Consider the following 13,374-nt stretch of genomic DNA (forward strand, 5'->3'; position numbering starts at 1 on the left):
TGTGGAGAGCGGGGGGGGGAATGTGGAGAGCGGGGGGGGGAATGTGGAGAGCGGGGGGGGGAATGTGGAGAGCGGGGGGGGAATGTGGAGAGCGGGGGGGGGAATGTGGAGAGCGGGGGGGGGAATGTGGAGAGCGGGGGGGGGAATGTGGAGAGCGGGGGGGAATGTGGAGAGCGGGGGGGAATGTGGAGAGCGGGGGGGGAATGTGGAGAGCGGGGGGGGAATGTGGAGAGCGGGGGGGGAATGTGGAGAGCGGGGGGGGGAATGTGGAGAGCGGGGGGGGGGGAATGTGGAGAGCGGGGGGGGATGTGGAGAGCGGGGGGGAATGTGGAGAGCGGGGGGGGATGTGGAGAGCGGGGGGGGAATGTGGAGAGCGGGGGGGAATGTGGAGAGCGGGGGGGAATGTGGAGAGCGGGGGGGGAATGTGGAGAGCGGGGGGGAATGTGGAGAGCGGGGGGGAATGTGGAGAGCGGGGGGGGGATGTGGAGAGCGGGGGGGGATGTGGAGAGCGGGGGGGGGATGTGGAGAGCGGGGGGGGGATGTGGAGAGCGGGGGGGGGGAATGCGGGGAGAGGAGGGGAATTAAGAAAGGGGGAATGTGGAGAGCAGGGGGGGAAGTGGAGAGCGGGGGGGGAAAGTGGAGAGGGGATGTGGCGAGGGGGGGAATGTGGAGAGCGGGGGGGAATGTGGAGAGCGGGGGGGAATGTGGAGAGCGGGGGGGAATGTGGAGAGCGGGGAGGAATGTGGAGAGCGGGGGGGGAATGTGGAGAGCGGGGGAGAATGTGGAGAGCGGGGGGGGAATGTGGAGAGCGGGGGGGGAATGTGGAGAGCGGGGGGAATGTGGAGAGCGGGGGGGAATGTGGAGAGCGGGGGGGAAGTGGAGAGCGGGGGGGGAAGTGGAGAGCGGGGGGGGAAGTGGAGAGCGGGGGGGGAAGTGGAGAGCGGGGGGGGAAGTGGAGAGCGGGGGGGGAAAGTGGAGATGGGATGTGGCGAGGGGGGGAATGTGGAGAGCGGGGGGGAATGTGGAGAGCGGGGGGAATGTGGAGAGCGGGGGGGGAAGTGGAGAGCGGGGGGGGAAGTGGAGAGCGGGGGGGGGAGTGGAGAGCGGGGGGGGGAAAGTGGAGAGGGGATGTGGCGAGGGGGGGAATGTGGAGAGCGGGGGGGAATGTGGAGAGCGGGGGGGAATGTGGAGAGCGGGGGGGGAATGTGGAGAGCGGGGGGGGAATGTGGAGAGCGGGGGGGAATGTGGAGAGCGGGGGGGGAATGTGGAGAGCGGGGGGGAATGTGGAGAGCGGGGGGGAATGTGGAGAGCGGGGGGGAATGTGGAGAGCGGGGGGGGAATGTGGAGAGCGGGGGGGGAATGTGGAGAGAGCGGGGGGGGGAATGTGGAGAGCGGGGGGGGAATGTGGAGAGCGGGGGGGGGATGTGGAGAGCGGGGGGGGGATGTGGAGAGCGGGTGGGGGAATGTGGAGAGCGGGTGGGGGAATGTGGAGAGCGGGGGGGGGAATGTGGAGAGCGGGGGGGGGATGTGGAGAGCGCGGGGGGGATGTGGAGAGCGGGGGGGGAATGTGGAGAGCGGGGGGGGAATGTGGAGAGCGGGGGGGGAATGTGGAGAGCGGGGGGGGGAATGTGGAGAGCGGGGGGGGATGTGGAGAGCGGGGGGGGATGTGGAGAGCGGGGGGGGATGTGGAGAGCGGGGGGGGATGTGGAGAGCGGGGGGGGATGTGGAGAGCGGGGGGGGGATGTGGAGAGCGGGGGGGGGGATGTGGAGAGCGGGGGGGGGATGTGGAGAGCGGGGGGGGGGAATGTGGAGAGCGGGGGGGGGAATGTGGAGAGCGGGGGGGGGAATGTGGAGAGCGGGGGGGGAATGTGGAGAGCGGGGGGGGAATGTGGAGAGCGGGGGGGGAATGTGGAGAGCGGGGGGGGGAATGTGGAGAGCGGGGGGGAATGTGGAGAGCGGGGGGGGAATGTGGAGAGCGGGGGGGGAATGTGGAGAGCGGGGGGGGAATGTGGAGAGCGGGGGGGGGGAATGTGGAGAGCGGGGGGGGGAATGTGGAGAGCGGGGGGGGGGGAATGTGGAGAGCGGGGGGGGAATGTGGAGAGCGGGGGGAATGTGGAGAGCGGGGGGGGAATGTGGAGAGCGGGGGGGGAATGTGGAGAGCGGGGGGGGGGGAATGTGGAGAGCGGGGGGGGAATGTGGAGAGCGGGGGGAATGTGGAGAGCGGGGGGGAATGTGGAGAGCGGGGGGGGAATGTGGAGAGGCGGGGGGGAATGTGGAGAGCGGGGGGGAATGTGGAGAGCGGGGGGAATGTGGAGAGCGGGGGGGGGAATGTGGAGAGCGGGGGGGGGAATGTGGAGAGCGGGGGGGATGTGGAGAGCGGGGGGGGATGTGGAGAGCGGGGGGGGAATGTGAGAGCGGGGGGGAATGTGGAGAGCGGGGGGAATGTGGAGAGCGTGGGGAATGTGGAGAGCGGGGGGGGGAATGTGGAGAGCGGGGGGGGGATGTGGAGAGCGGGGGGGGATGTGGAGAGCGGGGGGGGGGATGTGGAGAGCGGGGGGGGGATGTGGAGAGCGGGGGGGGGATGTGGAGAGCGGGGGGGGATGTGGAGAGCGGGGGGGAATGTGGAGAGCGGGGGGAATGTGAGAGCGGGGGGGAATGTGGAGAGCGGGGGGGGGAATGTGGAGAGCGGGGGGGGAATGTGGAGAGCGGGGGGGGAATGTGGAGAGCGGGGGGGGAATGTGGAGAGCGGGGGGGAATGTGGAGAGCGGGGGGGAATGTGGAGAGCGGGGGGGAATGTGGAGAGCGGGGGGGGGATGTGGAGAGCGGGGGGGGGATGTGGAGAGCGGGGGGGAATGTGGAGAGCGGGGGGAATGTGGAGAGCGGGGGGGATGTGGAGAGCGGGGGGGGGGAGAATGTGGCTGTCTGGATTGTTCTGCTGGGATGGCATGGAATAAACAGGCCAAACGGCCTCCTGTGTCATTACAAACAAGCTGCCGGTGGAAAGGTAAACAGACTGCTTTATTTGAATTAAGTTAGTTTAAATGTAATCAATAATTTATAATCATATGACTTCTAAAAACACTTTGTTCAGGGGATAGGTTTTAAGAATTTCCTAAAAGAAAACTGGAAAGATTTAGGGAAGGAATTCCCAAGCACGGATCTTTTTAAATGAAAGGATGTGGACTGATGTCAAGTTACAATGGAAGCTGAAGTGGACGAGGACAAAGTCACAGTCCAGAATCGCAAGGCTGTGAGGAGCTATCTGGTCTCAGCAGAGTACTGAGTATCTTATCAGGCCACAGCCTGCTGGATTAGTATGGATGTTAGACCGGAGACTAACACTGTCCATGACAAGATACCCCCGCTCAAGGTCAGGGGCTTCAGGAAAAACAAAATAAATATGGTGGAGAAAATGTATGCAGGATATTTCGGGAACATACATATATATATATATAAGATGAGATCGCCATTTTGAGATCACTGTCGTCACAGCGGGATCCCAACGGGACGTCTAGTTACAAATAAAGTCCTCCCCCTCTCTACCCACATCCCTCCCTCTGGCTTCACATTTCACCTCCTCTTCTCTCCATATCCCACATCCTTTAGTCTCCTTTTCACCTCCAGCCTTTGTCACCCTCCTCCACCCATCTGCCAAATGCCCTCTCACCTTTGTCACCTCCTCCACCCATCTGCAAATGCCCTCTCACCTTTGTCACCTCCTCCACCCATCTGCCAAATGCCCCTCTCACCTTTGTCACCACCTCCACCCATCTGCCAAATGCCCCTCTCACCTGTATCCACCTCCTCCACCCATCTGCCAAATGCCCCTCTCACCTTTGTCACCACCTCCACCCATCTGCCAAATGCCCCTCTCACCTGTATCCACCTATCACTTGCCAGGCTTTGTCCTGCCTCCACCTCTCTCTTCCAGCTTTCCCCCCCCCCCCCCCCCCCGAATCCATCAGTCTGAAGGATCTCAATGCGAAACGGCACCTGTCCACGTTGTGCACAGATGCTGCCTGACCCGCTGAGTTACTCCAGCACTCTGTGTCCATGTTCTCCAGAGATGCTGCCTGACCCGCTGAGTTACTCCAGCACTTTGTGTTATAAATTTAAATACCGATTAAATGAAGTTATGAACAGATGTGGGGAGTGGCTCAGATTTGGACGTGCTGAAGACTCACACCCCACTTTTCTCACGGTCAGGAGCGTCCATGAGATCAGAAACTGTGGCGACTGCTTTGAGGAGGGAGTGGAGGGTGAGGGAAGGACCAGCCCTGGTCTGGGCTGATCCCAGCCTCGGCTTTGATCCGGAACAGAACTGTTCCATGTGGATTTGGTAGGAAATGGCCACAAGCTAAAGGCAGGGGGAGAGGGGGAAATAGTCACAGCAGCAGTAGATTGGCGCTAGAGAGCTGAATAAATATTAAATAGAGAGGTAGGAAAAAACTGCAGGTGCTGGCGTGGGGGGAGTGGCGGTGGGCGTGGGGGGAGTGGCGCTCTAGTAGGTTCGGCGGGTGGCATAGTCCAGCACCATGCTGGCAGCACCCAGCAGTGCCGGCTCTGCCAGGCCGGACACCACCACGTCCACAGCCCTGGCAGAGGGCAGTGCTCGCTGGGCAATCACCTCCTTCACCCCGTCCTCATAGTGGGCAGCCAGCACCCCCGACAGCACCACCAGCGACGGGTTCACCGTGTGCAGGATGTTGACGATGCCCACGCCCAGGGCACAGCTGGCTGTTGGAGAGAGCACGGGGAGACAGGCGTCAGGCTGGCACACACACACGGGCACAGGGAGACAGGCGTCAGGCTGGCACACACACACGGGCACAGGGAGACAGGCGTCAGGCTGGCACACACACACACACACAGACAGAGACACGCGTCAGGCTGGCATTCCCACTGGCACAGGGAGACAGGCGTCAGGCTGGCACGCACACACGGGCACAGGGAGACAGGCGTCAGGCTGGCACACACACACGGGCACAGGGAGACAGGCGTCAGGCTGGCACGCACACACACGGGCACAGGGAGACAGGCGTCAGGCTGGCACACACACACGGGCACAGGGAGACAGGCGTCAGGCTGGCACACACACACACACAGACACAGAGACACGCGTCAGGCTGGCACACACACACGGGCACAGGGAGACAGGCGTCAGGCTGGCACACACACACACAGACACAGAGACACGCGTCAGGCTGGCACACACACACGGGCACAGGGAGACAGGCGTCAGGCTGGCACACACACACACACACGGGGAGAGCAGCGACACACACACACACACACACGGGGAGAGCAGCGACACACACACACACACGGGGAGAGCAGCGACACACACACACACACAACCCCCCCCCCCCCCCCCACACATACACAACCCCCCCACACACACACACGGGGAGAGAGGCTGGTTGTGAGTTGCCAGACTACCAGGGAGCACTGTGTGTGTGTGTGTGGTGACTGCACTCCTCGCCCAGGCAGGACCATGCCTGGATTCAGGTAGTCCCTGCTTCCCCTCTGTGTCCCCTCCCCCTTCCCAGTTCTCCCACTAGTCTTCCTGTCTCCGACTACATCCTATCTTTGTCCAGCCCCCTCCCCTGACATCAGTCTGAAGAAGGGTTACTGATTGTGAATGATCGGCCATGATCACAATGAATGGCGGTGCGTACAGGCTGGAAGGGCCAAATGGCCTCCTCCTGTACCTATTTTCTGTGTTTCTGTGTTAACCCCTGAGTTGTGGCTGCACCTTGCCACTATGTATTCTCACGCCTGGTGCTTGGGCAAGCGTTATCTCTCTGTGCAGCCTGGGACACGCCTGTCCTCCCACTGCTGGGACAGCCGTTAGCAAATGTTGTTGTCGGGGGAAGCTTGCCGTGCGTCACCAATGCCCTGAAACTGGCTCCACATGTCGACGGGAGAGCGCACACGCGTGTCTTCACCCTCCGTCATGGCTCGGAACGTGAGGTGGCAGAGGGACTTCATCAGTGACCACAGCCCACACACCGAGACCCTTCCCCAGAGCTGGGGAACAGGCAAACACAGCAGGCCAGGCCAGGCCAGGCAGAACATAGGAGGAACATAGGGAGCAGCTGGCTGGTGACTGGCAATTAGAATGAGATTACACACACACGTGTAAAGTCATGAGGTGAACAGACACAGACCTTACCCCACCACCTCCAGTTTAAATTCCATTTGGAATATTTTGGAGGACCAAGAACCAGGGAAGGGAAATTAAGGAGGAGTGGCTCTGTGACTCTTTACAGGTTAGGAGGATGTTGCATGGACAGGAGGGTGAGCAGGATAGGACTTTATTCCTTGGAGCACAGGAGGAGGAGGGGTGAACTTATAGAGGTGTGGAAGGTCATAAGAGGAATAGATAGGGTGAAAGAAAAAAACTGTAGATGCTGGTTAAAATCAAAGGTAGACACAAATTGCTGGAGTAACTCAGCGGGACAGGCAGCATCTCTGGAGAGAAGGAATGGGTGACGTTTCATGTGGAGACCCTTCAGACTGATGTCAGGGGAGGGGCGGGACAGAGATAGAATGTAGTCGGAGATAGGAAGACTGGTGGGAGAACTGGGAAGGCGGAGGGGATGGAGGGAAAGCAGGGACTACCTGAAGTTAGAGAGGTAAATGTTCATACCGCTGGGGTGTAAACTGCCCAAGTGAAATACGAGGTGCTGTTCCTCCAATGGGGTGAATGTCTTTTACCCAAAGTAAGGAAGTCTAGAACCGAGGCCATAGCTTTAAGGTGAGGGGGGGTAAGATTTAGTAGGAAGGTTTAGAGGGATATGAGCCAAACGCAGGCAGGTGGGACTCGTGTAGATGGGGCATGTTGGTTGGAACGGGTAAGATGGGCTGAAGGGCCTGTTCCCAGGTTCTATGACTCTATGAGAGGGCACAGGTTTAAGCTCAAGGGGGAAAGATTTAATGGGAACCTGAGGGGCAACTTTTTCACAGAAAGGGTGGCGGATATACGGAACGGGTAGTTGAGGCAGGGACTATAACAACATTTAAAAGACATTTGGACAGGTAGATGGATAGGTATATGGGCCAAATGTGGGCAGGTTGGACTGATGTCGGCATGGGCAAGTTGGGCCGAAGGGCCTGTTCCCACGCTGTGTGACTCTGACAGGGGGGTGGAGGCACAAGGCCACGGGTTATGACGTGTGTGCAGTCAGGGAAGGAGGTTGGAAGGAATGGAGCAGTGCTGAACGTGGGAGTGAATGTGGTGAGCACACTCAGAGAGAGAGAGAGAGAGAGAGAGAGAGGCCCGGCCCTCTGGGTGGTTGCAAAACTGGCTCACCGCTTACTTGTGTACGGAAAACTGCAGACCGTAGACAGACACAATGCTGGAGTAACTCAGCGGGACAGGCAGCATCTCGGGAGAGAAGGAATGGGTGACGTTTCAGGTCGAGACCCTGAGGGTTCACTTGACAGACTAATGGCAGAGGAAATTCTCTGCTCCAGAATGGAGGTGAGTTTGGCTGGGGAAATGGTGGAAGCTGCCCTCCCCCTCCAACCTCCCCCCTAACCCCTCCGCACCCTCCCCTCCCACACCCCCACCTACTACACCCTCCCCTACTCCTACACCCTCCTTTCCCCACCTTCCCGCTCCACCCCTCTGCCCTTCCCCCCACTCCCTCTACCCCTCCCCCGACCCTCTCCCCTCGCTTGCTCGCTCGATCGTTGTGCCTCCTCTCTCTCCCTGCCCCCCCACTCCTTTCTCCTGTCGCTGCCCACCCATTGAATGGATTCAATGCAACATGGAGCTGGAGGAGCAGGGGGATGGACGGTGGGGAGTGGTGTAAATGCAGCCGGGGTGGGGACTGAAGCCGGGCGTTGCTCACCTGTTTTGAGGACTTTCTGAGCCTCGACGTTGCCCAGTTTGGCAGCATAGATGAGGTCGATGGCATTCACTGCCCCTCCACTCTTGGACATGCCGTCCACCATCAGCAAGTCCTCTGTCAAGGCAAAACACAGACGCTGAACATGTAGGAAGAAAACTGCAGATGCTGATTTAAATCGAAGGTAGACACAAAATGCTGGGGTAACTCAGCGGGTCAGGCAGCATCTCTGGAGAGAAGGAATGGGTGACGTTTCAGGTCGAGACCCTTCTTCAGACTGATGTCAGGGGAGGGGGCGGGACAGAGATAGGATGTAGTCGGAGACAGGAAGACTAGTGGGAAAACTGAGAAGGGGAGGGGATGGAGAGGGGAAGCAGGGACTACCTGAATCCAGGCATGGTCCTGGCTGGGCGAGGAGTGCAGTCACCACACACACACACAGTGCTCCCTGGTAGTCTGACAACTCACAACCAACCTGTCTACTTGCTCCTCAGCTCCCTAGGTGACTTGGGGCACGGTGGTGCAGCGGTAGAGTTGTTGCCTCACAGCACCAGAGACCCAGGTTCAATCCTGACTACAGGTGTAGGAAAAAGAACTGCAGATGCTGTTTTAAATCGAAGGTAGACACAAAATGCTGGAGAAGGGTCTCGACCCGAAATGTCACCGAGCTTCTCTCCTGAGATGCTGCCTGACCAGCTGACTTACTACAGCATTTTGTGACTACAGGTGCTGTCTGTACAGAGTTTGTACGTTCTCCCTGTGACCACATGGGTTTTTTTAATTTAGTTTAGAGATACAGCGTGGAAACACACAGTCCACGCCAACCAGTGGTCCCCACATGCTAACACTATCCTACACACACTAGGGACAATTTACATTTTATACAGAGCCAATTAACCTCCAAACCTGTATGTACGTCTTTGGAGTGTGGGAGGAAACTAAAGATCCCGGAGACAACCCACGCGGTCACGGGGAGAACGTGCAAACTCCGTACAGACAGCACCCGTAGTCAGGATGGAACCCGGGTCTCCGGCCACAGTGGGGCAGCAACTCCACCACCAGTGGGGCAGCAACTCCACCAGTGGGGCAGCAACTCCACCAGTGGGGCAGCAACTCCACCACCAGTGGGGCAGCAACAACCACCAGTGGGGCAGCAACTCCACCACCAGTGGGGCAGCAACTCCACCACCAGTGGGGCAGCAACTCCACCAGTGGGGCAGCAACTCCACCACCAGTGGGGCAGCAACTCCACCAGTGGGGCAGCAACTCCACCAGTGGGGCAGCAACTCCTCCACCAGTGGGGCAGCAACAACCACCAGTGGGGCAGCAACTCCACCAGTGAGGCGGCAACTCCACCAGTGGGGCAGCAACTCCACCAGTGGGGCAGCAACTCCACCTGTGGGGCAGCAACTCCACCACCAGTGGGGCAGCACCTCCACCAGTGGGGCAGCAACTCCACCACCTGTGGGGCAGCAACTCCACCACCTGTGGGGCAGCAACAACCACCAGTGGGGCAGCAACTCCACCTGTGGGGCAGCAACTCCTCCACCTGTGGGGCAGCAACTCCTCCACCAGTGGGGCAGCACCTCCACCAGTGGGGCAGCACCTCCACCAGTGGGGCAGCAACTCCACCACCTGTGGGGCAGCAACTCCACCACCTGTGGGGCAGCAACTCCACCACCTGTGGGGCAGCAACAACCACCAGTGGGGCAGCAACTCCACCTGTGGGGCAGCAACTCCACCACCAGTGGGGCAGCAACAACCACCAGTGGAGCAGCACCTCCACCAGTGGGGCAGCACCTCCACCAGTGGGGCAGCAACTCCACCAGTGGGGCAGCAACTCCTCCAGTGGGGCAGCAACTCCACCAGTGGGGCAGCAACTCCACCAGTGGGGCAGCAACTCCACCAGTGGGGCAGCAACTCCACCAGTGGGGCAGCAACTCCACCAGTGGGGCAGCAACTCCACCAGTGGGGCAGCAACTCCACCAGTGGGGCAGCAACTCCACCACCAGTGGGGCAGCAACAACCACCAGTGGAGCAGCACCTCCACCAGTGGGGCAGCAACTCCACCAGTGGGGCAGCAACTCCACCAGTGGGGCAGCAACTCCACCAGTGGGGCAGCAACTCCACCAGTGGGGCAGCAACTCCACCAGTGGGGCAGCAACTCCACCTGTGGGGCAGCAACTCCACCACCAGTGGGGCAGCACCTCCACCAGTGGGGCAGCACCTCCACCACCTGTGGGGCAGCAACTCCACCACCTGTGGGGCAGCAACAACCACCAGTACCTCCACCAGTGGGGCAGCACCTCCACCACCTGTGGGGCAGCAACTCCACCACCTGTGGGGCAGCAACAACCACCAGTGGGGCAGCAACTCCACCTGTGGGGCAGCAACTCCACCTGTGGGGCAGCAACTCCACCACCTGTGGGGCAGCAACTCCTCCACCAGTGGGGCAGCACCTCCACCAGTGGGGCAGCAACTCCACCACCTGTGGGGCAGCAACTCCACCACCTGTGGGGCAGCAACTCCACCACCTGTGGGGCAGCAACAACCACCAGTGGGGCAGCAACTCCACCTGTGGGGCAGCAACTCCACCACCAGTGGGGCAGCAACAACCACCAGTGGAGCAGCACCTCCACCAGTGGGGCAACACCTCCACCAGTGGGGCAGCAACTCCACCAGTGGGGCAGCAACTCCTCCAGTGGGGCAGCAACTCCACCAGTGGGGCAGCAACTCCACCAGTGGGGCAGCAACTCCACCAGTGGGGCAGCAACTCCACCAGTGGGGCAGCAACTCCACCACCAGTGGGGCAGCAACAACCACCAGTGGAGCAGCACCTCCACCAGTGGGGCAGCAACTCCACCAGTGGGGCAGCAACTCCACCAGTGGGGCAGCAACTCCACCAGTGGGGCAGCAACTCCACCAGTGGGGCAGCAACTCCACCAGTGGGGCAGCAACTCCACCAGTGGGGCAGCAACTTTCTCCGGGTACTCTCATTTTGTCGTGCGGGTTTGTAGGTTAATTGCCCTCTGTAAATTACCTGTCCCTAGTGTGCAGGAAAGTGCTAGTGTAAGGGGTGATCGTGGTCGTCGTTGGCTCAGTGGGCTTAAGGGCACGTTTCCACGCTGTATCTCTAAACTAGACTGGAGGCTGCCCATGATTGATTGTCCCAGTTTCACAGCTCTGCCCAAGACCAACGTCCAATTCACCCCACAGGTGCATGTTTCTCCTCATTGGGAAAACACAATCTGCCACAGGCAATCAGTCTGAAGAAGGGTCTCAACCCGAAACGTCACCCACTCCTTCTTTCCAGAGATGCTGCCTGAGTTACTCCAGCATTTTGTGTCTACCTGCCACAGGCAATGATGGTCCAGTTTTATACTGCCATCATAGAATCCGTCCTCACCTTCTCCATCATGGTCTGGTTTGGCTCAGCCACCAAGCACGACATCCGGAGGCTGCAACGGATCGTTCGATCAGCTGAGAAGGTTGTTGGCTGCAACCTTCCCCCCATTGATGAACTGTACACTGCAAGGGCCAGGAAGCGAGCAGGCAAGGTCATCTCTGACCCCTCTCACCGTGGCCACAAACTCTTTGAAGCACTTCCCTCTGGAAGGCGACTCCGGACTGTCAAAGCAGCCACAGCCTGACATAAAAACAGCTTTTTTCCACATGTAGTAGTTCTACTCAATAACCAAAGTCTTTGTGCTCTGGTTTATTTCATTCACATGTTTAAACCGTAATGTTATATTCTTAATCTTTCAATGTTTTATGTTTTATTCTTAATTGTTTACTGTACGTTCGTGTTGTTACTTGCGAGCGGAGCACCAAGACACATTCCTTGTATGTGTACATACTTGACCAATAAACTTATTCAATTCAATTCTAGTTTTATAAAAGTAACTGTGCACCAAATTGGAGTTCTGACGCTTGCCAAAAGAGTTTGAAGGGTCCCAACTAGAAATGCCGCCCATTCCCTCCACAGATGCTGCCTGACCGGCCGAGTTCCTCCAGCACTTTGTGTTTCTCTCTGTTCCAGCACCTGCAGTTCCTGGTGTGTGCGGTCTAACGCCTGCCTCCCTGCGCCCGACCAGAGCAGCTGCATCCCAGCTCACTGCACATTGAGGTGGACAACCGTGGTGTTGTTCTTCCATGGGCCACAGGCCGTTCTGTACTAGTGGCACGAACGTGGGGAACGGGGGTGGGGGCTAAAAGATGCACAGCCCCCCCGAGCCCATGCTGGGGGGATCTGCAGGTCGGTTTAGTTTAGTTTAGAGCTACAGCGCGGAAACAGGCCCTTTCAGCCCACCGGGTCCGCGCCGACCAGCGATCCCCGCACATTAACACTATCCTACACCCACTAGGGACAATTTTTACATTTACCAAGCCAATTAACCTACAAACCTGTACATCTTTGGAGTGTGGGAGGAAACCGAAGTAAAGTGGATGAGCTTGAGGCGCAGTTAGAGATTGGTAGATATGACATTGTGGGGATTACAGCGACGTGGCTGCAGGCTGGGACTGGGAACTGAATATTTAGGGTTATACGTCCTACAGAAAGGACAGGCAGGTGGGCAGAGGAGGTGGGGTAGCTCTGCTGGTGAGGGATGAAATTCTGTCCCTTGCGAGGGGTGACATAGGGACTGACGATGTAGAATCTCTGTGGATAGAGTTGAGGAATTGTAATGGTAAGAAGACACTAATGGGAGTTTATCTACAGTCCCCCAAACAGTAGCCTGGATATAGGGTGTAAGTTGCAGCCGGAGTTAACACTAGCATGTAACAAAGCTAATGCCACTGTGGTTATGGGGGATTTCAATATGCAGGTAGACTGGGAAAATCAGGTTGGTTCTGGACCCCAGGAAAGGGAGTTTGTAGAGTGCCTCCGAGATGGATTCTTAGAGCAGCTTGTACTGGGGCCTACCAGAGAGGAGGCAATTCTGGATTTAGTGTTGTCCAATGAACCAGATATAATAAGGGAACTCAATGCAAAGGAATCTCTTGGAGGTACTGACCATAATATGATTAGTTTTAATCTGCAATTTGAGAGGAAGAAAGTTAAATCAGAAGTGTCAGTGTTGCAGTTGAACAAAGGGGACTCTGAAGGCATGAGAGAGGAGCTGGCCAAGGTCGACTGGAAAAGGATCCTGACAGGAATGACGGTGGAACAGCAATGGCAGGAATTTCTGGGCATAATCTAGAAGATGCAGGATCAATAGACAAAAGGTGCAGGAGTAGGCCTTCGGCCCTTCGAGCCAGCACCACCATTCAATGTGATCATTCTCAATCAGTACCCCATCCCTGCCTTCTCCCCATACCCCCTGACTCCACTATCCTTAAGAGCTCTATCTAGCTCTCTCTTGAATGCATTCAGAGAACTGGCCTCCACTGCCTTCTGAGGCAGAGAATTCCACAGATTTACAACTCTCTGACTGAAAAAGTTTTTCCTCATCTTCTAAATGGCCTACCCCTTATTCTTAAACTGTGCCCCTGGTTCTGGACTCCCCCAACATTGGGA

General features: G+C 58.4%; 1 protein-coding gene across 2 annotated transcripts in view; it reads right to left on the reverse strand.

Annotated features, from left to right (window-relative positions):
• Nucleotides 1-3,957: 3,957 nt before the first annotated feature.
• gne (glucosamine (UDP-N-acetyl)-2-epimerase/N-acetylmannosamine kinase) overlaps nt 3,958-13,374 on the reverse strand; it is a 42,546-nt gene continuing 33,129 nt past the window's right edge. For both annotated transcript variants that reach the window (XM_078407837.1, XM_078407843.1), the window contains exons 11-12: nt 7,860-7,973; nt 3,958-4,737 (exon numbers count right to left, since the gene is read on the reverse strand). In XM_078407837.1, coding sequence (XP_078263963.1) covers nt 4,502-4,737; nt 7,860-7,973 — 350 coding nt within the window. In that variant the 3' untranslated portion in view covers nt 3,958-4,501. The remainder of the gene's footprint in view (nt 4,738-7,859; nt 7,974-13,374) is intronic.

This window comes from Rhinoraja longicauda, chromosome 1 (genome assembly GCF_053455715.1).
Source record: "Rhinoraja longicauda isolate Sanriku21f chromosome 1, sRhiLon1.1, whole genome shotgun sequence".
In the NCBI taxonomy this organism is placed as follows: Eukaryota; Metazoa; Chordata; class Chondrichthyes; order Rajiformes; family Arhynchobatidae; genus Rhinoraja; species Rhinoraja longicauda.